The sequence below is a fragment of the Carettochelys insculpta genome, chromosome 2, assembly GCF_033958435.1.
Source record: "Carettochelys insculpta isolate YL-2023 chromosome 2, ASM3395843v1, whole genome shotgun sequence".
In the NCBI taxonomy this organism is placed as follows: Eukaryota; Metazoa; Chordata; order Testudines; family Carettochelyidae; genus Carettochelys; species Carettochelys insculpta.
The window spans coordinates 246,481,143-246,506,478 of NC_134138.1; the positions used below are offsets into that span (position 1 = coordinate 246,481,143).

General features: G+C 44.4%; 1 protein-coding gene across 1 annotated transcript in view; it reads left to right on the plus strand.

The window, feature by feature from the left end:
* The window catches only part of GPR158 (G protein-coupled receptor 158), a 352,985-nt gene that overhangs the window by 176,157 nt on the left and 151,492 nt on the right, over positions 1-25,336 (plus strand). Inside the window, exon 4 of the mRNA XM_074986282.1 lies at positions 10,193-10,410. Within this exon, the coding sequence (XP_074842383.1) occupies positions 10,193-10,410 (218 nt within the window). The remainder of the gene's footprint in view (positions 1-10,192; positions 10,411-25,336) is intronic.

Sequence of the window (25,336 nt, forward strand, 5' to 3'; positions counted from 1 at the left end):
GAGAATACTGGTGGTCTGGAGGGTGGGGCTGTCCATTCCTGTTTTCCAAGCCCCACTCCTTCCTCCCACTACCCTGCCTCCTTGCCCCAGTACACCTGTCCCCAAATTATGTGGCCTTGGGGATTTCAGGAGGGTCTGGTGTGGGTCAGAAGCAGCCGTTGTTCCTTCCACCTCCCCACCCCTGCACTCACATGGTGATGGGGACCACAGGAAGTGGCATGCATTAGTTACACAAACCCCTGTCACAGATGATCTTAAATACTGCTTAGTCCTGTCTCATTGCAGGGAGCTGGACTGGATGATCTGTTAAGGTCCTCTCCCATACTATATTGCTGTGATTCAAGGCTGGAGACCAGTCTGCTCCATCCCCTATATTCACCGATGCTGACATGCCCCTGTGTTAGTCCTTCTGACTGGGAACTTGTAGAGCAGAGTAAGATACATTGAGCAAAACCTACACAAGAGAGAATTCTCCCTGGGCTGGGTCCAGAGCTCTAAGGCCTTTGTTACACTACTGCAGCAGCAGAGGAGAGAATCCAAGAATCCGGCTTATATGTCTAAATTTAAGTCCCGATTCTCCAGTAGATTTCACACAGGCAGACACCCCTCATACTTGTGAACAGCTGTCAACTTCAGAGAGAGTCCGCTTGAACATAGAAGGAAGTGTATGCTTTTTGGGTTTAGGGCTATAAACCAGGGTTCCCTCTAATTTTTCCATCCATGGGTGGAATACATTTTATGTGCACCGTGGCATGTGTGGATGTGCACCACCAATAGACACACATGCTGCTAACTGTGGGCAGCTGTGGGTGGTCTGCTAATCAGCTGGGCAGCATCTGAGTCTCTCCTGAGCAGCCGCCCAAGTACCCTGCTTACAGGGAACGGTGCTGTAGACTGTGAACTTTTTGAAGCAGTAGTGTGCGTCATTTCACTCTCACATTGTGTTGGTGCTAGAATGTCTCCTAATATATTCTGCGGCGTGTGTGTGTGTGAGTGAATGGGGGAGGGAGAAAATTTAAGGAATGCTAGAAGCTACAAGGACATTACAGCTACGTCTACACGTGCAGCCAACATCGAAATAGTCTATTTCGATGAATAACGTCTACACGTCCTCCAGGGCCGGCAACGTCGATGTTCAACTTCGACGTTGCTCAGCCCAACATCGAAATAGGCGCAGCGAGGGAACGTCTACACGTCAAAGTAGCACACATCGAAATAGGGATGCCAGGCACAGCTGCAGACAGGGTCACAGGGCGGACTCAACAGCAAGCTGCTCCCTTAAAGGACCCCTCCCAGACACAGTTGTACTAAACAACACAAGATACACAGAGCTGACAACTGGTTGCAGACCCTGTGCCTGCAGCATAGATCCCCAGCTGCCGCAGAAGCAGCCAGAAGCCCTGGGCTAAGGGCTGCTGCCCACGGTGACCATAGAGCCCCGCAGGGGCTGGAGAGAGAGCATCTCTCAACCCCCCAGCTGATGGCCGCCATGGAGGACCCAGCAATTTCGACGTTGCGGGACGTGGATCGTCTACACGGTCCCTACTTCGACGTTGAACGTCGAAGTAGGGCGCTATTCCTATCTCCTCATGAGGTTAGCGACTTCGACGTCTCGCCGCCTAACGTCGAAGTTAACTTCGAAATAGCGCCCGACGCATGTAGACGCGACGGGCGCTATTTCGAAGTTGGCGCCGCTACTTCGAAGTAGCATGCACGTGTAGACGCAGCTTACAGTATCCAGAAAATATTTTCAGACAGGACTTTGAGAAGCGTACATGAGCTAATGCCATTACAAGTTTGGGAAACTAACTTTAGAATTATAGTTAGCGAAATAATTATGGAGCCAATTTATGATTTACAAAGCAGAAAGAGACTCTTGCGTTTACAAAGTATACTAGAAATATAGGCACAGATACAGGTATAAGTATTGGTTAAAACCTTATCTACCTTCAAAATTAATGGTGGCTGTGTCTGGGAGCTATGAGAACCCCCCCACATCCCTGCTAAAGTGCCCATGTACAGCAGTAAGCATGGGAGAAACATGCACTTGTGTGACACAGACTGAAATACAATTGAATCCCCCCCAAAGTGTCAGTAATGTGCAATAAATTTGATACAAATTGTGCATTTTATGGCTTCCCTGAGTACTCTTAATATTCAGGCTTACTCTCTTGCTTGGATAAATAATGCTGTTTATGATGTAGATCAGCATTTCCCAAAGTGTGGTCCGATGCCCAGTTCTGGTCCTTGGAAAAAAATACTGATCCTTAGAAAATAGAGTAATCCCTAAAGATACATGAAGGTTGCGTTCCATGCAACCTTTGCATACCTTGAATTTCGTGTAAGTCAGGAAAGGCTTGGGGAGGTGGGTTGGGGCTCTGGGCGGGGGGCAGCAGACACCCACAGCTGCAACTTCTCTGGGGCTGTGGGCTGGAAGTGCTTGCAGCTGCTGCTTCCTCAGGGCTCCAGAGCTGGGAACACCCACGGCCACTGCTTCCCCAGGGCTCCGGGGCTGGGAGCGCCTGTGGCCGCAGCTTCCCCAGGGCTCCAGGCCAGGATCGCCTACAGCTGCCGCTTCCCTGGGATTCTGGGCTGGGAGAGCCCACGGCAGGGAGCTGGAGCCCCCTGTTGGGGGAGGTGAGCTGGGGCGCACAGGGGGGTGCGAGCTGGGGTGTATGCGGGGGGGATGAGCTGGGGTCACAGGAGTGGAGGAGTTGCGGGGGATTGAGTCAATGGGGGGAGTTTAGCCACACTGCTCTGGGAAGGGGGTTTTAGCCCACCTGGCTGCCCGCAGGGACACGCAGCTAGGCAAGCTCAAAACCTTCTCCCTACCTTCCCAGAGCAGTGCTAGGCCCTGCTCTGGGAAGGTAGGGGAAGGAGCTCTTAGCCGGGCTGGCTGCCTGCAGCTGCGGGAAGCTAGGCAGGCTACCAGCCCAGCAGCTTCACATTGCGCGAAACTTGCATTAATGTGAGTTTTGTTCAATGTGAAGCCGCGTAAAACTATGGTTTACTCTATACAAATAATCACGATGTGCTATTAGTATAGTGAATAAATAATAAACCAAAATTTATTCATTTTTCATTTTTATATACATTTATTGGGCTGCAAAAAGAGGTACTGAAAAAAAATGAGTCCCAACTATATAAAGTTTGGGAAACCCTGTTGTAGATGATAGATGTCGAGGTCCTTGCTCTCTAGTTGGGCAGTGGGTGACCATCTTCAGTAAACAAACTATACAGAAAGACTATAATGAGAAAATTAAAATAAGGACTTGCACTTGAATTAAAAATAAAGTAGTCATCAGTAGGCCTTGGTTTCAGGCATTAATCTTGGACTATGGTTACATTTTTGAGTTTTGTAGGCAAAATGGGGGTTTTTGTGGACAGAACTGGTGGAGTGTGCACACACAGTGTGTTTTGTCAACAGAAATTGTTGACAAAAAAGCTGCGTAGACACTCCTGGGGCCCTTTCGTCGACAGAGCAGATCAAAAGATCAATCTGTTTTTATGTGTAGATGTGATCTATCAATAGAAGTTTTGTCGGAACATCTCTTTCGACAGTAACTTCTGTAGACAGATCACTGTAATGTAACTGTAGCCTTACGGTTGTCTACACTACCACCTTCCTTCGAAGGAAGGATGGTAATTAGAGTATTGGGATTTTACTAATGAAGTTCTGCTGCACGTAGGCAGCACTTCATTAAGCAAATTCTCCCCCATGGCAACTTTGAAGTTTTAAACTTCGAATACCAGCATGCGTCTAGCTGTGGCTCACCCACTGGTACTTTGAAGTGCCTGGGGTACTTTGAAGTCCCTTTACTCCACTATGAAGTACTGGCGGGTGAGCTGCGGCTATATGCGTGCCAGTATTCGAAGTTTACAACTTCAAAGTTGCTGGGGGTGGGGCAGGAATTTGCTTAATGAAGTGCTGCCTATGCACGGCAGCACTTCATTAATAAACTCCCAGCACCCTAATTACCATCCTCCCTTTGAAGGAAGGTGGTAGTGTAGACAAACCCATAGAGTTGGCCATGACAGACCAAAAGAGTAGAAAGGAGCTTCTAAAATGAGTACTGATATATAGGCGTTTCCTACAGTTCATCAGCTGAGTTCTTATTTATTTCAGGACTGTCTTTTCACTCCTGCATTTGCCTATTTAGTCTTCTCCCATAGTTTCATTGCTATTTAATATTAGTATTTTAATGCATTGAAATGGTAGTAGCTTGCTCAGTGCTGTAAATATCATTGATGAGGCAAAAACAAAACCAGAAGCTATATATAACATTTCCTTAATTTGAAGTTTTCTTGCTTTATATGCTGTTGAGATTTTAAACATCTGTTTCATTGTGCCCACTGAACTGGTTTAATTTGGCATGGTGTTCGGGTGCTTGTATCTTTGGTTCTGCCAAGTGGTTTGATGCCAGTTATACGTCATTCATGTGATGGCTACCAGTCAGGTTTCATGAAATTTGCTGTGTTTTTTTGTGGGCTTCTGAAGTCATTCAGAACTGGCACCAAGTTTAGCTATGTTAGGATTTACATTTTCCAGATGTGTTGGGCAAATGGGCTACTTCTACACAGCAGCGTTATTCCCGAATAAATTATTCTGGAATAAGTTATTGCGAAATAGCGCAGCTACACACAAAATGCATTTCAAAATAGTGCTCAGCTATTTCAAAATAGAGTGTCTAGACACAACAGAGCCTATTTTGAAATAAAGCCATTGGATGCACTGTGGCTTATTTCAAAATAGGCTCTATTCCTTGTCTACACAGCCCCTATATTGAAATAGGCACTATTCCTTGTACACTGAGGTTTACCAATGTCAAAATAAGGCATCTGCTGTTTCAAAATTATTTCAAAATAGCTATTGTGTGGTTTAGACACTCGCATAGTTGTTTCAAAATACTGGGTGTTGTTTCAAAATAACTTTCCTGTTTCAACGTACCCATACTGATTTGAGTAATTACATTTTACACAACAGTAACAATAGGAAATGTTTAACATGCTGAGATATAAAGAAGAAGAAAAATCATTAGTTGTATCTGAACACCTGCTGTAGAGCAATTGGTGATTACTTCTGTGATGATGCTGAAACTACTTAGATTTCAGGACTAAAACCAGATTGTTAGTGAGTAAATATTGATTCACAATAGAGTAATTGACAGAAATGTTCTTTGCAAATCACAGCTGAGGCTGTTTATTTTCCCTTATGTGATTATCTAGATCAGGGGTGGCCAACATGTGGCCTGCGGGCCAGAAGCCAGCCCATGGAGCCTTTTCATCCAGACTGCAGAGCTGGGAGCAGCACCATTTTGAAAGCTGGCTGGGCAGCTCCAAGCCGCATGTGGCTCTTTAAGGAGCCATTTGCAGCTCCGGATGCTGCTGCCACTCACTTCTCCTCTGGCTCCCTGCCATGCCATACTGAAAAAGTAGAACTCAATGTAATTGGTTTAATGGCTGTCAGCAGGGATCTAGCCATTAAACCTATTAAGTTGAGTCACATTACATCAGCATGGCTGGGTAAAGAGCTGCAAGCACTGTATGTGCGGAGAGGGAGTCGGAGGGCTAGGGGGAGACACGTGGCCCTGGTGAGGAGGAGTTGGTGGCTAAGCAAAGGTGCAGTGGGGGCTGGCAGCACATGGAGATCCTGTGTGAGGTAAGTTAATCCTGTGTTTGGGGCTGCAAGGGGTTAAGCCTGGGGGTGGGGGCGGTTTGGGGGCTTCAAGGCGTTAAGCCTGGGGGCAGGAGGGCAGTTTGGGGCTGCGAAGGGTTAAGCCTGGGGGATGGTTTGGGGCTATTTTGTGTTCAGCTCCCAGAACATGTAAAAAAATTGCAATGTAGCCCCCGATGAAAAAAGTTTGGCCACCCCAGTCTAGATACTGGAAAGTCCTTTAGACATTGGTTGACAAAAGTGGCACGTGAGCCGATTTTCATTGTCAGGCGAGGTGGGAGCTCAGACCCACCCTAATCCCCGCATGCAGCTGGGAGCATGATCAAAGCCATTCTGCCTGTGGATTAACAGAAGACTTACCAATGCTACCAACCACCACCTAAATGGCAAAGCTCTGTACCTTAATTTATTTATGAATGAAGCTATTGTAAGTAGGAGTATTGATGATTTTAAAAAGTGTCACTTGCGCTGGGACCATTCATAGAGGTCAAAAGATCAAACTTCAGCACTCCACCTTGCAAAGTTTGCTGACCCTCTGTTCTAATGTCTCAAAAATGTGTGCTGTATCTTCCTTTTTAAGCACACTAGGATGGAGCATACTCTTTTCTGATGTTTTAGAGTAATTTTAAAAATTATCAAAAGTAGCTCTGATTGTGATGTCTGTTAAGATTTGCTCGAGGCATCCCATTTTAAGACTGTGGCCATGTCTACACCTGCCCCAAACTTCGAAATGGCCATTTGCGTGGCCATTTCGAAGTTTGGGGCACGTGTAGAAGTAGCCTGTGTTTCCAGGTCTATAACTTAGCTGAGCTTTAATTATTTGGCCTAAATTTTTTAATGGTGAGATCGTGCCTCAGGTCAAAATGAGTTGCTACAAGATCATGCAACTGAAGATGGCATATGTACAAGAGGGCTGGATTAAAGCTGTACCTACAAAATCAGTTCTGGCATTCCCTAACTTTTATATGCTCGACATTGCAACATTACGATTCTTTTAATGCAGCCTTGTGTGTGTGTGTGTGTGTCTGTATGCGTGTGCACACATCCATGTATAAAATATATGTACATAAAATAATGTGCTGTGTACTTAAGATACATGACAAGTCCCTACCACAAGGACTTTACAACTCATGGTCAGCTTGTGTCTTAGGGAGATACATTCTCACACCACTTGCTATTTGTGAATACATGGATGTGTGTGCATCTCCCACTCTCTTTCTCACTCTGTATTTATTAATATATATATTCCAATGTATGTATATGGGCCTCTGCGTGTGTTGGTTTGTGTGTTATCTAGTTGTATGTGAAAATAAAGTCCTTTTAGATAATATTCTGGTCGTAAAATAAAAATAGTTTTATTCCTTCACTCCATTTTTTTTTCTTTTTAATTGTGTAACTCGGTGTTTCTTCCTCATACTTTCAGTTTTGGATAGGCTTTTCCTTCCCCATCAGATTAATGCATATTAATGACCTTTCACTGAAGACAAGTGAAATTATTTCACCAGATATGGCTAAATCAGGTTTTGCTGTTATAGTATCTTTGGTATATTTGCTATAGCATATTATGTTTTATCGACTGTTAGTGAGAACAGGTGTTTGCATAACACTTTTGTAGCCAGCATTACAAGATATTTACAGGCCAGATCTACTAAATATTTGTATGTCCCTTCATGCTTTCACCATCACTTCAGAGGACATGCATCCCCACTGATGATGCTTGTTGAAAATAATTAATTAAATTTGTGACTGCACTCCTCAGGGGAGAACTATACGTCTCCTGCTGTGAATTACCTGCATCCTGCCATATATTTCACTTAAAGCTGTCTTGGATAAAGACCCATCACATGTTGCTGGCTGAAAGAACGCTTTCACTGCAGATTTGACAAAACATAAAGAAGATGCCAGTGTGAAAGTTCTAAGGATAGTTACAGAACGTGGCCTCAGGCTTAAGAATCTGGAGTCTATTCCAAAATTTGAGAGGGATGAGATGTGGTTCATGCTTTCAGAAGTCTTGGAAAGGGCAACATGCTGAGGCAGAAACGACAAAAACCCTGTAAAAACGACAAAAACCACTGTAAAAGCAAATCAGCCTTCTGCTAGTGATGTCTTAATCAGATAATGAAAAGGAGCAGGACTCATTTTGCACTGCTTTGGATTGTTTGTGAGCACAACTGGTTGGCGGGGTGGATGCATGTCCTCTGGAGTGGTGGGTGATTTATGAAGAGACATACAAATCTTTAACTCCTCTGTCACATAAATATCTTGTGATGCCAGCTACAACAGTTCCATGCAAACGCCTGTTCTCAGTTTCAGGTGACATTGGAAATAAGAAGTGGGCAGCATTATCTCCTGCAAATGTCAGTGAACTGATTTGTCTGAGTGGTTGCCTGGAAAAGGTATAGGACTGAGGTTGACTTGCAGGCTAAAGCGCTTTACATTGTTTTATTTTTGAGTGCAATTTTTGTACATAATTCTACGTTTGTAAGTTCAACTTTCATGACAAAGAGATGACACTGTAGTATTTGTATTAGGTGAATTAAAATATTGTTTTTACAATGCAAATATAAAATGAACACTGTGTGCTTTTATTCTGTGTTCTAATTGAAATAAATACACTTGAAAATGTAGGACAGATCCAAAATATTAAATAAATGGTATTCTATTATTGTTTAACAGCATGATTTATTTTAAATCACTTTATTCATTGTGATTAATTTGAATTTCTTAGCAGCCGTATTGCAAATATCAGAATATTATGGCAATGTTATTGAGGTGCCAAGCTAAAAGTCCGATTAAGACAATGCGAGGAGATCCATAACATATGTCTGTGCACATGCTGTCACATACGTGGAAAAAAGAAAACAGAATTATCCTTACAGATATTTTTTGCTGCATCAAGAATTTCCTTCCAAAGGTTCCAAAAGTGTTTTACTAGCCATATACGTATGTAGCACTCCTGGGATGAAGAGCAAGAACAAACAGATGCAAATCATTTTGCACACATTGCTGCAGGAGGGTAGTTTTGATGGAAGATACTGGAGCAATTCCCTGCTCTTGTGAAAACTGATGAAAGATGTCACTTTATTTTGACACTAAATTGCTTGCAGCTTGCATCAGATTTTCCAAAGGTTATTTATAGTAGCCTCTACATTCTACCTAGTGTTTGCATTTGGCATTTCAGCAAGTTTGATTTACATTCTGAATTATCTACAACAGGGGTCAGCAACCCCCAGCATGGGTGCCAAGAATAGCACTTGAGCCAATTTTCATTTGCACACAAGGTGAGAGCTCCGCCCCACTCCTCCTCCCCCATGCAGCTGGGAGCTTACTTAAAGCCATGCCTCCTGTGGACTAGCAAAAGATCAGCTCTGCACTCTAATTTATTTATTAATGAAGCTGTTGTAAGTGGGACTATTAGTGACTTTAAAAAGTGTCACCGGCACCTGGGCCATACATAGAGGTCAAATGTTGACACTCCGCTTCAGGAAGGTTGCTGACCCCTGATCTACAATGTCAGTGCCTGCCTGTACTTACCATGCAGAAGTTTATTGATCGATCCCATTGAGATCTAAATCAGCATCTAAATTCTTCCTTATAACTCCTGCACTTGCCAGCTTGCCACTATGTTGCTGAGAAGTTTGCCTTAGTTCACCTGGTTTCTTCAGCTGTTTTATACTGAGGGATAAGGTGCATTTACACTGCAGGATTCATTCAGTGGTGTGTAATATACATAGCCCTGTGGCATGTGTATAAACAGCAGTGTAACCAATGAGGCCTGGATTAAGCCAGTACAGTAGAGGTATGTCTGAAGGGTACGTGCATACCTCAGGTGCATATACTTCAGATTCTCTGCTGGCCACAATGTGTCCCTCTGAGGGTTGCAGACAGGTGTCTGTACATCATGGTCTGCATACACTGGCTACATTGCTAAATTTGATTGAGGATTCAGATTCCAGCTGAATAGCAGCCATCTGGGAGGATTTCATGGTGTGGAAAGATGGATCACGGTATGAAAAAAATTGGGAATCACCAATTTAGGTAAACAAAATGTTAACATATTTCACAGACTTCCTACTTGTGTGGATTGTGTTTGTAAATGAAAATTGTGTGTAATATCCAAGAACAAGTTCCACTTTTGGTAAAGCACTGAGTAATCATCTTGTATGGTGTTAATTAAATAGGGGTTTATTTCATTTGAAGGTAATGAACTCCATAGATGACAACCTTATGGAGTTAAGGAACAATAAAAAATCAGATCAGACTTTGTACTCTGAGTGGTAAGTAGCTATCAGGAGTAGCTAATTTTCATGTCTCAGTGAGTGTAAAATTTCTTTTTCCTCCTGCCAGGTATCTGATACGATAGACTCTGTCATTCAGGAGTTGCCATTACAGAAATTAGTGAAAGAGGAAAATGGGAGACAGAGACACGTCAACAGAGAAGTGTTTTGCTCCTGTATGTGTGAACTGCTTGTGCCATGGAATTAAAGTTGGTTTATTTCCCCCATTTGATACTTTCAGGAAAAGATAAAGATAATCACGTCTCTGGAGGCGAGATGTCTGAGGAGGTCTACACCTGCCTACCCTGCAGGGAAGGATGTTCTTACTGTACAGATGATACTCCCTGCTATGCACAGGAGGACAAGTATTTACGGCTTGCTATCATCTCATTCCAAACACTCTGTATGCTGTTGGACTTCATAAGCATGCTGATAGTCTATCATTTTCGCAAGGCAAAGGTAATTATAGGCATGTTTTCTTTTAATCCTTATGCCTGTTATGTGTTTCTTGCAGACATGTTTGTTTTAAAATAGATGCCCCCAATCTGAATGATTAACTTCCTAATCAAGTAACTCTAACCTATTTTACATAGGCCAAGATTTTCAGTCCTGCCCAAATTTATATTTAGGTGCCCGAGTAAATGGCTGGATCTTCAGACATGCTGGGTGCCTAGATGATTTCAGTGAGAGCTGTTAGATGCGCAGCAGTTTTGAAAAGCAGACCATTTACTTAGGCCAGGGATGGGGAACCTTTTTTTTGGGTTAGGGGCCACTGACCTGCAGAAAAATCAGTCAGGGTCACATGCAAGTGAGAAGCAAAAAATAATGCCCCCCCATTCATAGATGTGGCCCCCAAATGAGGCTAGTTGATTTGTAGGGCTCCCTGGGCTCTAGGGTGGAGCAAAAACCAAAAGGTTCAGTGCATGGGAGGGGTCAGCTGGAGTAGATGCAGGGGCTGGGATGAAGGTAGGGTGGAGTAGGTTGGAGATTCAGGGTCTTGGCAATAGGTAGGATTCAGGTGCGAGTTTGAGATACAGGGTCTGGGAGGGTGCAGGAGTGGGCTGGGAACAGGGCAGAGTTGAGGGTGTAGAAGTGGCCTTGCGGTGAGGGGTCTGGGTGGGAGGGAGGGTGCAGGAGTAGGTTGGGTTGGGGGCATGAAATCTGGAAGGGGGTACAGGAGCAGACTAGGGTGGGTGTGAGGGGTCTGGGAAAGAGGGAGGTGGGAGTATGGAGGAGCAGCGTAGGAGGTGGTGGAGCTGAGGATCTGAGTGGAAGGTAGGGTGCCGGAGAAGGGTGGGAGTGAGGAGGCTGGCCAGTGTGGAGGTGTGGTAGGGTATGGTGAGAGGTCTGGGCAGGAGGGAGGGTGTGGGAACATGCGGGGGGTGCAGGAATCAGGAGTGAAGGAGTGCAGTGGGGGTTGCGAGGGGTTTGGAAGGGATGGGGGCGCTACCTAGCACAGCTGAGTGGGGAGAATGCACTCCGTGCCTCATGGCTTTGAGCATTGCAAGGAAGGAGGCCGCCAGCACCCCCTGCCGCATGTCCCATTGGCTGTGATTCGACCAATGGGATTGATGAAGGGAAAGTGTGCAGAGAGCTTCCTTGTAGCGCACAGAGCCATTCTTCCCTGCCTGGCAGAGCCCATGGGGCAGATCTGGCCTCGACTTGCCTGGATTTGGGCCAGGAGGCTCAGGCCTCCTCCTCCACCACACCCTGCAGCCGTGCAGTCCCACCAGCACTGGCACTCCAGCTCTGGTACCCTGTCTAGGTGGAGGGTACCCCAAGTGGCTGGCTCACACTGCTGCAAGGGAGTGGGAGCTCCAAACCTTGCACATTGTGGGATGGATCCAGTCAATTCACGTTCCAGATTCAGCCTGTGGGCTGTAGGTTCCCCACTCCTGACTTAGGCACATTAATATGGATTTAGGCACACAGCCTGAGGTACGTTTGTTTGAAAATCTCAGCCTGAGTGTTCTTGAATTCTGTTAGAAAGGACAGAAGTTTAAAATCTGCTGTCAGCCCATTTGAAACAAATATGTCCAAAATTCTAATAGCTAATGAAAATTTTAATTGGGTATCTTTGGGTAAAGCTTTGGTTTACAAAAATATGGGAACACATCCCAACAAATGGTAGGCTGTCTCTGGCATCATGTATGTCGTTGTGATAAATTTGCCAGGTTTACCTTCTTGCAAACATTTCTGCATATAATATTTCTGCTAGTCTTGTGATTTGCAGCACTCTGTTGAAAATGTCCAGTTTACTCAAAAAATAAATAGCTTGCACATATTAACTAATTAGTTTGGGAAAGTCTACATGTGCAGACAGCATGTACCACATTGCCGAAATTAATAGCTTCAACCATTGTCCATAAATAAATTTCCATTTGTCTTTCCTGAGTTGCCCAGTCAACCGAATCTGACAGTTACAGTGCTAGAAAAATGTGTGTCATGTTCTGGAAGACAACAACCTCACTGTGCTGGCAGGAAATCTCAGTCTGATCTGTAAAGTTATTTTTTCTCTTTCGTCTCTGACAGAGTCGTTTGATGAAATTTTACTTTTTTTTTAAACCAAAACCTTACTGAAATTGTACAGATTGATTCAGATTAAGACTTGATTGAATTTATAAATTTTTCTTTAATTAAAAAAGTCTGTTGAAGGAATCTGTTTAGTTGCATAATACTAATTTACCAGAATAACTCCATTCCCATTCTATGAGATTTTGCCCCTTATGGCAGTTGTATAGTCTTCCCATGGTTGTGTTAAATAGATAATATCATTAAGAGAAGCATTCCTTGTAAATTTAAATCAGTCTCCAAGCCTGAAGTGAACAAACTAGTTTGTTTCCCATTCAGTTAACATTAGTGTGTTTTTATATTTTTTCTCCTGTTATTGAAACATGCATTAGGTTTTATAAATTGAGCCCTGTATGAATACAAATGTCTACCAGCAGATGGGAATATCCGCAGGTAGACATTGGTATCTGCAGTGCTCTATCTCCCAGACCACTGTGGCCAACGGGGTCCTGTCGTTCCTGGAAGCCAGCACCCCATGCCAACAGCTCCTGCCAGCAGTGCAGCTGTATCACCCTCCAGCCTTGCCTCCAGCTGTGGCATCTTCTGTCCCGTGTCATAGAGCACTGCTATTGTCAGGGATGTTGGGAGGAGCTGCTGGTATGGGGCACGACAGGATCATGGTCCTCTCCATTGGCCACAGTGTCTCTTAAGAGTAGAGCCCTGTGGACTGTGGATACCAATGTCTGTGCAAGGATATCTGCAATTCCACGTAGACGTGTATCTGTTCAGGGCTCCATTTATAAGCCTCATAAAGAAAAGCATAACAATTAGTATTGTGGAAATTTTAACTCTTTCACCTAAACATCACTGACCAGGAATTGTGTATATGTTTGTGTGGGGTGGGGGTGAACTCTTGTGAAACAAATGATAAACACATCTGTTTTGTTACATACAGTATAGCCTTTTTTGGGACAGAGTGGGAGCCTCCCACTTTCACTATCTTTGGTAGTAGTGAAGCTGCCTCTGTGGTAATATAGTGAGTGACTGGTATTTTCTTAAAAATTGTATACACAACCCCAGACAGGACCTGAATTTTTAATATTTAAAAAAAAAAACTCAAGCAGCATCTCTTATCTTTTGCATTCCTAGAATTCTTGTCCAGCTTTCCTTAGACACCATAAGGAAATGAAAATGAACACAAACCCAGTTCTTCCAGATGCATAGCTTACTGTTAAGGCCTGAATAAATGAATGCCACCCAAATCAGACATCGGATAAAATAATCATATTTCCCAGGCAGAGAATTTATCTTTGCAGCATTTCATTTTCATTACACTAGATAAAGAGGAATTCAGCTGTAATTTTACAGGCATAAGATGTGTTGATTTTGCTCTAAATAAACTCCTTATAAAGAGAAAAAAAATCTAAAAGCAACAACAATGAATTGAACAATCTTTTTCTTTGTGAGCAGTGTTTTGAGTGAGTAGAAATTGAAAAATTATGTCCCACTGCATCTCCTGTCACTCAGCTGAATTTTCTTTTGGATTCCCTTTGTGTCCTTTATCTTGTTGGTACAGCATAATTTTCAGGGAAAAAAAATCTTGTGTAATTAACATGAAATGAGGAGCTCTCTGACCGGGTATACATATTGAGAACAATGATAATTTGCATAAGAAAGCTTCCTGATACATTGAGTAATGACAGAAAATTGGAATGAAAGAATGGAGCTGGTAACCGGCCATGAATTTTCTGTCAAGGAGAGAAGTCATGAAGCTATTGGAATATTCAAAATATCTAGACTCTGAGGATAAAATGTATTTCAAGACAAACAAACAAAACTTTATTTTAGAAGATTAGAAGATGTGTGCCTTGTTGTGGTTGTGATTTAAAACTGCTCCAGTCCATTGAGATGGATTAGTGTGGAAAGAAGAGCAATTGTAATTCACAAAGGTGTGACTACAAAGGCAGAGAACTAAGAAAAAGTAAGTTGTTGATGTGAACTTGTAAGGGGCAGATCTGTGTACTGCTACCATTAAAAATATAGATTCAGAGACCTTTAGAGTTGTACAGTTAGGTACTCAGAAGTCAAGAAATGCCAACTAAGGCCCCAGTCCTCCAAAGACTTATACAAATATTTAATAAAACAAGGCAGCAGAAATGTAGCAGTGTAAAGACTAACAAAATGATTTATTCAGTGACGAGCTTCCGTGGGACAGACCCACTTCTTCAGCTCAATCTCATTTCCAATACAGACTGACATTTATAAGAACAGAGGAACAAAAAAACATTGCAATAAAAACTAACAAATCGCGTACATAGGACTGAAGTAGGTGGTAGAGCGATGAGGGAAGTTGTGTTCTACTTGAGATAATTACGAGCACAGTACGCTAACATTTTTATGGCCAACTTAGAATAATTCCTTAGCTCTTGTCCACTGTTACCGCTCCTTTACTTATGCTACATCAATGACATCTTTATCATTTGGACCCATGGCAAAGAGACTCTGGAAGAAATCCACAGAGATTTTAACAACCTGCACCCTACCATCAATCTCAGCTTTGATGATTCTACATGAGAAGTAAATTTCCTGGATACCACAGTATAAATCACTGATGGCCACATCAACACCACTCTACCAGAAACCCATTGACTGCTACACTTACCTACCTGTCTCCAGCTTCCATCCAGCACACACCACACAATCCATCATTTCTAGTCAAGCCCTTAAATATATTTGCATCTGCTCTGATCCTACTGACAGACCCTGAAAACTTCAAGACCTCTACCAAACATCTGTAGAACTTAATTACCCACTGGGAGAACACCACTTGTCATCACCTATAGCCCCCAACTCAAACCTCTGCAACAAATCATTAAAAACCTACAACCTATCCTAGATCATGATGCTATGCTCCAGAAGGCCCTATGGGACAGTCCTGTCCTCTCCTATAGACAACTCCTAACCTAAGAAAGATTCTCACTAGCAATCACAGGTTACACCACAATAATACTAATCCTGGAACTTTTCCTTGCAGCAAACCCTGCTGCCAACTTTGTCCACATATTTATTCTGGGAATATGCTTTTCACCATGCTCCAAGCTGCTGGGATAGTCCTCTCCCTGGGCCTGCCAGCTGAACCTAACCATGTTAGTTACAAGACCACGGGCACATTCTCATGCACTTCAAGCAACATTATATATGCCATTATGTGCCGACAATGCCCTGCCACTATGTACATTGGACTGACTGGGCAAAAGCTTCGCCAAAGAATAAAGGGACACCTGATAGGAATAAGGGGATTTCGATGTTGGCAGGGTCCTTTCAAAAAGGACCCCCATGTACACAAGCCGCAGGCAAGTGAACCATGGCACTTTTGAAGTGCCGCGGCTGGCAGCATGCTAATAAGGCACTGAATATTCATTTCAGCACTTCATTAGTATTCTTCAATTTGGCCATTAGCATGGCCATTTCAAAGTTTTTCATAAGTGTAGACATAGCCCCACTGTTTATAAACCTCAAATTCAGATTTAAAAGGGCTGGTAATGGGGCATTTTCAGTGGTGTAATCTTGCCTGTGAAATTCATTAATACCAGCGATTAGACTGCGCCTAAGCCTTGTAATCTTCAGTTTGGAAGTATACATGTAATTGTGTTCTAGCATTATTTAGATACTTGAATGAATGACTTCAAATAAAGATAGTAAGGCATTTTCTCCTGGTATTCAAGGTGAATGTCTTAACAATGAAATATATTATTTTGTGGAACAATATTCTGGAAACAATTTCAGAAGCATCATTTTTTCAGAAATGTAAAACTAGACTGGGTGGGCTGCTAGATCGCCATGATGGATGTCACTATCCTCTTCGAGAACTGGACAGCGGCCTTTCGAGCAGCCTGGGACACTCTATAACACCCTACGATTCCAGGGCTACACTACTGAGAGCCGCAGCATCAGCTGCTGTTTTGCCCACCTCATGCATCGGCTGATGGTGTCTGATGCCATCAGATGGTCCCAGGACATTTACACAGAGCACATCATGAGCTACCACCAGTACCAGCAGAAGTAAGTGACCTGCTTCTCCAACAACACATGCTAAAGTCTCCTGAACCACAGACCCTCCTGCTCCACCGAGGTGGACTGCGACCTTGGACTAAGACAGGACTGAGTTGTCTGCTCAGCAAAGAGAGGCACAGTCGGGGACTCTAACCATTTACACCCCACAGGCTGTCTCCCCCCCGCACAGGTGCTGGACTGCAAGGGACTCTGGACAATGACTGAGACTTCGACGCGGTACATGGTCAGGGATCACTCTGAAGGCACTCCCTGATGGTCTCTAGACTCTGCCCCTAATAAACTTTGCCTGGTTGCCCACCGAGGATGGATTCAACAGGTGCCACATTTTTCTTTCTCCTCCCCCGCTTTTTCTTTGCTTCTTTCCACAGGTGCTGGAGCAAATGACCAGTGGTACAGCTACTGACTGCGACCGTGACTGAAGACAGATGACCGCTGAGGGACACGTTCAGTGATTACCACTGGTGCCCTCCCTGACACTGTGCTTTTCTAAAGCATCACTTGGATTCTCACTGAGGAGGGACATAGCCATGGTTTCATCCACTTTACCCCTCAGGCCTTGCTTTCTTTCAAGTGACAGAAGAGACTGTCACCAAGATTTCAACGGACTATAGCTGGACAGAAGGACTTGAGATGACTGATGAGGGATATGACTGAGGACGACGAGGGACTGTTTAGCACCAGAGTGAGGGAGGAGAGAGACCCACTGAGGGACATGATTGGAGATGACGAAGGACCATGTCAGGGGAAGCATTGGCTTCCATACCTAATGGACTGAGTTAAACTGGACTGAGCTATTTTTTTCCTTTCCTCTTGAAATCTTAGGACTTATCCCCAAAAGGGGCAAATTCCTGCTGTTAAGTAATTTACCTGTGTTGATAGACTAAGAATCTGCTATGCATATTTGCCCAGGGGCTACTTATTGGCTTGAATGTAATCTTCCCACCACATGTATCCAGGGCAAGGCAGTTATGATGTATAATTGTTGACCAAGTTCAGTGCTTGTTACCGTTGTAACCACCTCTGTGCCATGGATGACTTATGTGTTCTATTTCTTAACCAATGCAATTTGGCTCTTCATTGGTTGAAAACATTTGCTCAGTAAAATAAGTTTATCTGTTCTTTTCAATCTTAGTTCCTACCTATCATATCTCTGTAGGTAATAGAGCTGTACCAGATGGACTACAACACCTTAATAAGTCTTTCCCTTTGATTAGCTTCAGTCAACTGAATTTCTGTTTGTCTTTGTGAATGAACAGAAGGGGACTTTCTGTAGTGTCAACAAAATAGCAGCAATATTAATTGTGTTGTGTTCTCCATCGGTGTTGGACCTGCATCCTGCCACCCATCACTGGTATCTTTGAACACAGCCTGTTATTCATTAGCAATAGCAAAGTCCTCAGTGGATGTCGTTGACTCTCTGGCACTTCAGTTACAGGGCAGAAGTTGCTGGAGGTGGTGCTTGCAGTTGATTATGGGGAGTAGATAGGGTTAAAGGGCTGTTCAAATTTTGAGTGTTGTCTGAGGTGAGAATGCTATCTCAAAGGTGAATGTGTGCCACATTTCCTGAAGATGGTCAGAGTCTAGATTCACCCAGTCTCCTCTGGATGATTATCCCATGCTGAATCTCCTCCACAGATGATGTTTATGTCCCCAGCTCTCAGTCACTTTATGGTCTCTACCAGAGGGGTAGCCGAGTTAGTCTGTATCTTCAAAAACAACAAGAAGTCCTGTGGCACCTTATAAGCTGTGTCTACACGTGCACGCTACTTCGAAGTAGCGGCACCAACTTCGAAATAGCGCCCGTCGCGGCTACACGCATTGGGCGCTATTTCGAAGTTAACTTCGACGTTAGGCGGCGAGACGTCGAAGTCGCTAACCTCATGAGGGGATCGGAATAGCGCCCTACTTCGACGTTCAACGTCGAAGTAGGGACCGTGTAGACGATCCGCGTCCCGCAACGTCGAAATTGCTGGGTCCTCCATGGCGGCCATCAGCTGGGGGGTTGAGAGATGCTCTCTCTCCAGCCCCTGCGGGGCTCTATGGTCACCGTGGGCAGCAGCCCTTAGCCCAGGGCTTCTGGCTGCTTCTGCGGCAGCTGGGGATCTATGCTGCAGGCACAGGGTCTGCAACCAGTTGTCAGCTCTGTGTATCTTGTGTTGTTTAGTGCAACTGTGTCTGGGAGGGGCCCTTTAAGGGAGCGGCTTGCTGTTGAGTCCGCCCTGTGACCCTGTCTGCAGCTGTGCCTGGCACCCTTATTTCGATGTGTGCTACTCTGGCGTGTAGACATACCCTCGCAGCGGCTATTTCGATGTGGTGCCGTGCAACATCGAAGTTGAACATCGACGTTGCCAGCCCTGGAGGACGTGTAGACGTTATTCATCGAAATAGCCTATTTCGATGTTGGCTTCACGTGTAGACGTAGCCATAGACTAACAGTTATTTTGGAGCATAAGCTTTCGTGGGCACAGACCCGCTTCAGCAGATATATCTGATGAAGCGGGTCTGTGCCCATGAAAGCTTATGCTCCAAAATAGCTCTTAGTCTATAAGGTGCCACAGGACTTCTTGTTGTTTTTTATGGTCTATATTGCCTCAGAGAAACACAGCAGTCTTGGGGGTTCTTAGATCAAAATGTGGTCTTTGATGTAGCTGGGTCTTGCTCTACTATATGAACAAAGGTGTGTCAATGTCTGCATATCTACATAGTGCCTGATGCTCCTGATTCGTTAAACCATGGGTGTCCAAACTTTTGGCTTGCCTGGGCTGCATTGAGTGAAGAGGAATTGTCTTGGGCTGCATATAAAAGATATAATATAGTTAATGTATATAAATCACATAATAATGTTAAAAGTTTACGATCTTGTGGGGCCGCATTACTAGCTGTCCAGGGCTGCATGTGGCCCACGGGCCACGGGTTGGACATGCCTGCGTTAAACGTTTGTAGTCAGAGAATTCACTCAGTGTAGTGAAACCACTAGAAATAACGTCATGAATAGTGTAAAATACTCAGTCAGGAGCAATGTAAATGAAGTGATCCAAATATTATATTTTTGCATAATGTTTTTCTAAACAAATGCTCACTGTTGTAATGATTATTGTGTTGACACTAACATTTACAAGGCTGGTAGAATTTGTTCAATAAGAGTTTTGTTCTTCAAACTCCCTTGTTTCGCTGTGCTTCAATGTGGAATTTCAACTTGCCTGGTACTGCTGCTAGTTTACGCTCCACCCTGGCTTTTTGCTACTTTTAATGAATCAGAACATAGATTAGTGCACCTGCAATGCAAGTAGAAACCTGCCAAACCTGGAGCAGGGTGGTACTAATCCAAGAATAAATCTCCCTGAAAACATCTATGGGTATTACATTACTTATATAAACAAGTGAACAATTTATTTTGTACTTGTTCTAAGTGAGAGCTGCTTTGTTTTATACCCAGGGTGAATTGCTTGGTCTCTGTTTCTTTCTTATCTGTTTGTAGTACCCAGAGGTACTGAGACCTCATCAGGGGCGAGTGAAGTCTCTGCTCTACAGCCTCAGCTGAGAGCCAGCTGGCCTTTTGCTCATGTGGTAAGCTGCGTCTACACGTGCACGCTACTTCGAAGTAGCGGCACCAACTTCGAAATAGCGCCCGTCGCGTCTACACACGTCGGGCGCTATTTCGAAGTTAACTTCGACATTAGGCGGCGAGACGTCGAAGTCGCTAACCTCATGAGGAGATAGGAATAGCGCCCTACTTCGACGTTCAACGTCGAAGTAGGGACCGTGTAGACGATCTGCGACCCGCAACGTCGAAATTGCTGGGTCCTCCATGGCGGCCATCAGCTGGGGGGTTGAGAGATGCTCTCTCTCCAGCCCCTGCGGGGCTCTATGGTCACCGTGGGCAGCAGCCCTTAGCCCAGGGCTTCTGGCTGCTGCTGCGGCAGCTGGGGATCTATGCTGCAGGCACAGGGTCTGCAACCAGTTGTCAGCTCTGTGGATCTTGTGTTGTTTAGTGCAACTGTGTCTGGGAGGGGCCCTTTAAGGGAGCGGCTGGCTGTTGAGTCCGCCCTGTGACCCTGTCTGCAGCTGTGCCTGGCATCCCTATTTCGATGTGTGCTACTTTGACGTGTAGACGTTCCCTCGCTGCGCCTGTTTCGATGTTGGGCTGAGCAACGTCGAAGTTGAACATCGACGTTGCCGGCCCTGGAGGACGTGTAGACGTTATTAATCGAAATAGACTATTTCGATGTTGGCTGCACGTGTAGACGTAGCCGTAGAGTGCAGGGCTTTAGACCCTACGCTCCCAGGTTCTATCCCTGGTGCTGAAAACCCCAGGTTTGTCGGCATTACATGTTTAACTCCACCCTTCCCACCCCAAGAATTGCTTAAATGAGTCACATCCCTGATTCTGTCATACACATCGAAATGTGCTCTGTTTATATGCACTGAATGATATAGGATTAATCTTCAATTTATCAAGTAGTAATGTGCAGTGTTCACATACTGTATTGGTGAACAAATCTTCCCTGGTTTTTCTCTAATAGATTTTATCAGGTGCATCCATCTTGTTAGCAGGGTACCTTTGCCAATGTAAATTTTCATGCAGTCAGTGAGCTGGTTCTTTCACCACTTCATAGGACTGGCAGGTTTTCAAATGGCAGAGCTGCTCAGTGAAAGTTGGAAAAATCAAAGTATGTTACTTCTCCACCCCACTACCTTTCCATAGTACCATGCTGCATATGGCTTATAGTGATGTGTGGCCCTAGAGAAAACTACAGCTTTGCTGAAGTATTGCCAAATGCCTGTCAGTTAGATCTAAGTTGTTGAATCCAGTGTTACAGAATGTGACAGCTGAGATGAAGAATTACTCTTATTACATATTTTCCTTTTTCCTCTCGCTGCAAATACTCTGAAGCATAAAAATTTGCTTTGTGTGTAGATACTTGGAAATTCAATGCTAATTAACGTAGGGGTATTTTGTGAAATGACTGGAACCACAGAATTGAAATGCAGTATTATTTTTGCTTTTTGTTTCAATTTTATCTGATGCAGTTTTGCCATCTAAAATGTTTTTGATTCCCCTTGTGGAAATAATCAAGTTTATTTATGGCTCTCCAGCATTACCTGGGAGGCATGTGGGATGTTCCTTTTCTAATGTGATTTGCTGCAGATTTTAAGTGTCACTGGCTTCAGAGATGTGGGGACAGCAAGTGTTTTTATCCTAAGCCCTAATAACATATATCTAAATGCTATGAACAAATATTGAGCAATATGGAACAGTTAAATACAATTTGCAAACTAATCTTTTTGCCACACTGAAATTCAAGATTAGTAGTATAGAAAAGTGTTGGATCAACTAAGGCCACAGTTAGCTGTAGAGGAGGCAAAGGAGAAGACCACAGTATATTCAGAAGGCTGCTGGCAAAATGCCTACCTGCTCTGTGTGTTGTAACAGGTTGAACTCCCTTATCTGGCAACATCCATAATTGTCATGATTTTAGTTAGCCAGACAATCACTTGATGAGTGTGGACCAGTCTTCTGTGGTCCCACAAAGTTTGTTTACAGGCACTAGTCCTGGCTCTGTGTTCTGTGCTGTTATTTAGCTGTAATTACCCCTAAATGTCTTCTAAGAGCCTAGTAAGCAATGGTAGTGTTGGTAATGCTGCCAGACAAGATTGGCCTCCCGTGGTTCAGCAAATTCTCTCATTCAGCACTGGTCAGGCCCTGAAGAGTGCTGGATGAGAGAGTTTCAACCTGTAGGTCAGTCTGAACTGTTCATGTCTAGCTTTCTCAGACACTGAATATACACTCATGTTTTAAGAAGGGTTAGGAAACCTGGGGGGAAGTGAGGATGTCACATGCTTAAGGGAGGGGGTGAAGTAGAGGTAAGGCCTTGTGAAGAGCTGGGGATTGAGCTCCCCAGGGCACTTTGGAAAGTTGGCATCTGTGCTTGTACCTGAGTCTTCTTGGGGGAAGTGATGCTGCTGCTGCTCAAGGTGCTTCCTAGCTTAATGTGGCATCTTCTGCCTCCTTGCCCATCTCATTGCTGCTGTCAGAGGCAGAAGAATGCTGCAGGGACTAATATTCCATCTGTTTTTCCATCCGTGTGTGGTATAAACTTCGTTATGCACTCCAAGGCATACGTGGATGTCCACCACCAGTAGAAACACAGGCTGCTGGCTATGGGCAGTCTTCTAGTCATCTGAATCTATCCTGAATGTCCAGCCCTCTTCCAGAGCTGTTCCCAGAGTGAGATGGTGTTGGGGCATGACCCAATTATGTCTGTAAATATATGCCATGTGCACACTACACCCCAGTGATTCACCATTGTTTTATAGCTCAACTACAGCTCTCCTCCCTGCTGAGCACTTGCAAAGGCTCTGCCCAAGGGATCTCCCAAAACTGGGTGTTGGGGCAACAAAATGTCAGATGAAGTTCAGTGTAAGTAATGCAAAGTAATGCATATTGGAAAATAAAATCCCAACAATGCATACAAATGATTGTGTTTAAATTAGTTGTTTCCACTCAAGAAAGAAAGGATTATGGATAGTTCTCTGAAAATATCCACTCAAGTGTTCAGTGGTGATCAAAAAGAACAACAGAATGTTGGGAATCATTAGGAAAGGAGTAGATTGGGTGTCTAACACATGGCCCATGGGCCAGAATCCAGCCCATGGAGCCGGCAGCGGCGCCATTTTGAAAGCTGGCTGGGTGGCTACAAGACGCAAGTGGCTCTTTAAGGAGACATTTGCAGCTCCCACCTCTGCCACTGCTCACTCCTTCCTACCCTGCTGCACTGAAAGAGTAAAATTCAATGTAATTGGTTTAATGGCTGGCTGGGGGAATGTGGCTATTAAACCAATTTAAATGAGTCCCATTATTGCAGTGCAGGTGGGGGAGGGAGTAGGAGGGCTGGGGTGAGCCATGCAGCTGCACCAAGGAGAAGACAGTGGCCTGGCGAAGTTGCAGTGCGGGAGGCAGCTCCCAGAGCTCCTATGCAAGGTAAATTAATCCTGGGTTTGGGGCTGTGAGGTGTTTAAGCCTGTGGGTGAGGTTCTGGGAGGTTTGGGTCTGAGAGAGGTTAAACCGGAGGACAGGGGTTGGTGGGTTTGAGGCTAAGAGGGGTTAAGCCTGGGGATGCCACTTTATATATCTATGCTAGGCCTGTATCTTGAATACTGTGTGCGGTTTTGGTCAACCCATTTAGAAAAAAGATATAATGAATCTTGAAAAGAGTAGAATAACAAAAAGTATTAGCTCTATGGAACAACTTCCGTGTGAGGAAGGATTAAAAAGGCTGGAACTGTTCAACTTGAAAACACAACCAAGGGGGAATATGGTAAAGATTTATAAAATCATGAATGAGGTGGAGGAAGTGTTATTTACTCCTTCAGTAACACAAGAAGCAAACATTATCGAGGGACATTAATAGGCAGCAGGTTTAAAATCAAGCACACAACAGTTTCACACAACACAAAGTTAATCTATGGAGTTTATTCCTGGAGGGTGTTGTAAACACCAAAATTACAAGTGGGTTCAAAAAAGAATTTGATAAATTAGTGGAGAATAGGTCTATCAATGGTATTGACCAGTCTGATCAGGGATGAGACTCCATGCTCTGGAGGTATCCCTAAGCCTCTGACTGACAGAAACTGAGAGTGGATGACAGGGAGTGAATCACTCAGGCTGTGTCTACACTACAAGATAAATTCAATTTTATTTATATCAATGTCTAATTCTGGAATTTATAAGTTCAATTTCAACCATCCTCATTTCACACCATGCTCCCTACAAAGTGAAGTCATTGCTGCCACACCACACATTGGCTAATATCAACTGTTGCAGTAGTGCATTGTGGGAAGCTATCCCACAGTTCCCTCATCCCCATAGCATTCTGGGTATGCTTGCTAATCTTGACATCCTCTGTCCCCATTGCATTTTCATCATTCTCCTCCTGATCCCTGGAGATATGTCGACCCCTGGAAATAATGCAGAAGACACTCAAAATTAGAAGAAATAATTTTTGGTTTCCCCACAAATTACATTGCCAACACAGGTGCAGCGACTATATTCCCAACTGGCCTTCTGTCCCACCTCCCATCATTGCAGAAATGTGATCCCTGAAAATAACGCAGGGGGAAGAATGTAGGAAGAAGGAGAGAAATTTTGGTTTTCCCCTACATTATGTTGTTAATGGAAAGGGTTTTTGGCTTTCCAGTTCACTATAAGGCCTCCATGCAACGATTGTGTTCTCAACTAGCCATCCACTGAGTATTCCACCTCTCATCGTTACCAAAGTGTTATCCCTGAAAATAATGCAGGGGCCCAGAATGTTTCTTACATTGAGAAGAATGTAGGAAGAAAGAAAGAGAATTTTTGTTTTCCCCCTTCATTGTATTGGTGTGGGGGTGAGTCTTAATGCGGGGTCCCAAACTGTGCAGGAAAAAAAGAATTGTTGTTTTCCCCTGGTGGCAGCAAGCCCAGGTATGGGCCAATCGGGGAGGTGTCACTGGATGACCAGTTGAAATGGTCCTCCCCCGGTGGCAGCAAGCCCCTTAGCCACTGGGGAGACTATTCCCTGGCGGCAGCAACAAACTCCTTGGCTGCCGGGGGAGACTTTTTCCCAATGGCAGCAGCAGGCCCCTTAGCCACAGAGGGGAGACTTTTCCGCAGCAGCAGCAGCAGCAGCAGCAGCAGCAAGCCCACATATGGGCTGGGGGAGGGGGAGCTGCTGCTGGATGACCAATTGAAGTCGTCCTCCCCTATCAGCAGCAAGCCCCTTAGCCGCCAGGGGAGACTTTTCCCCAGCAGCAGCAGCAG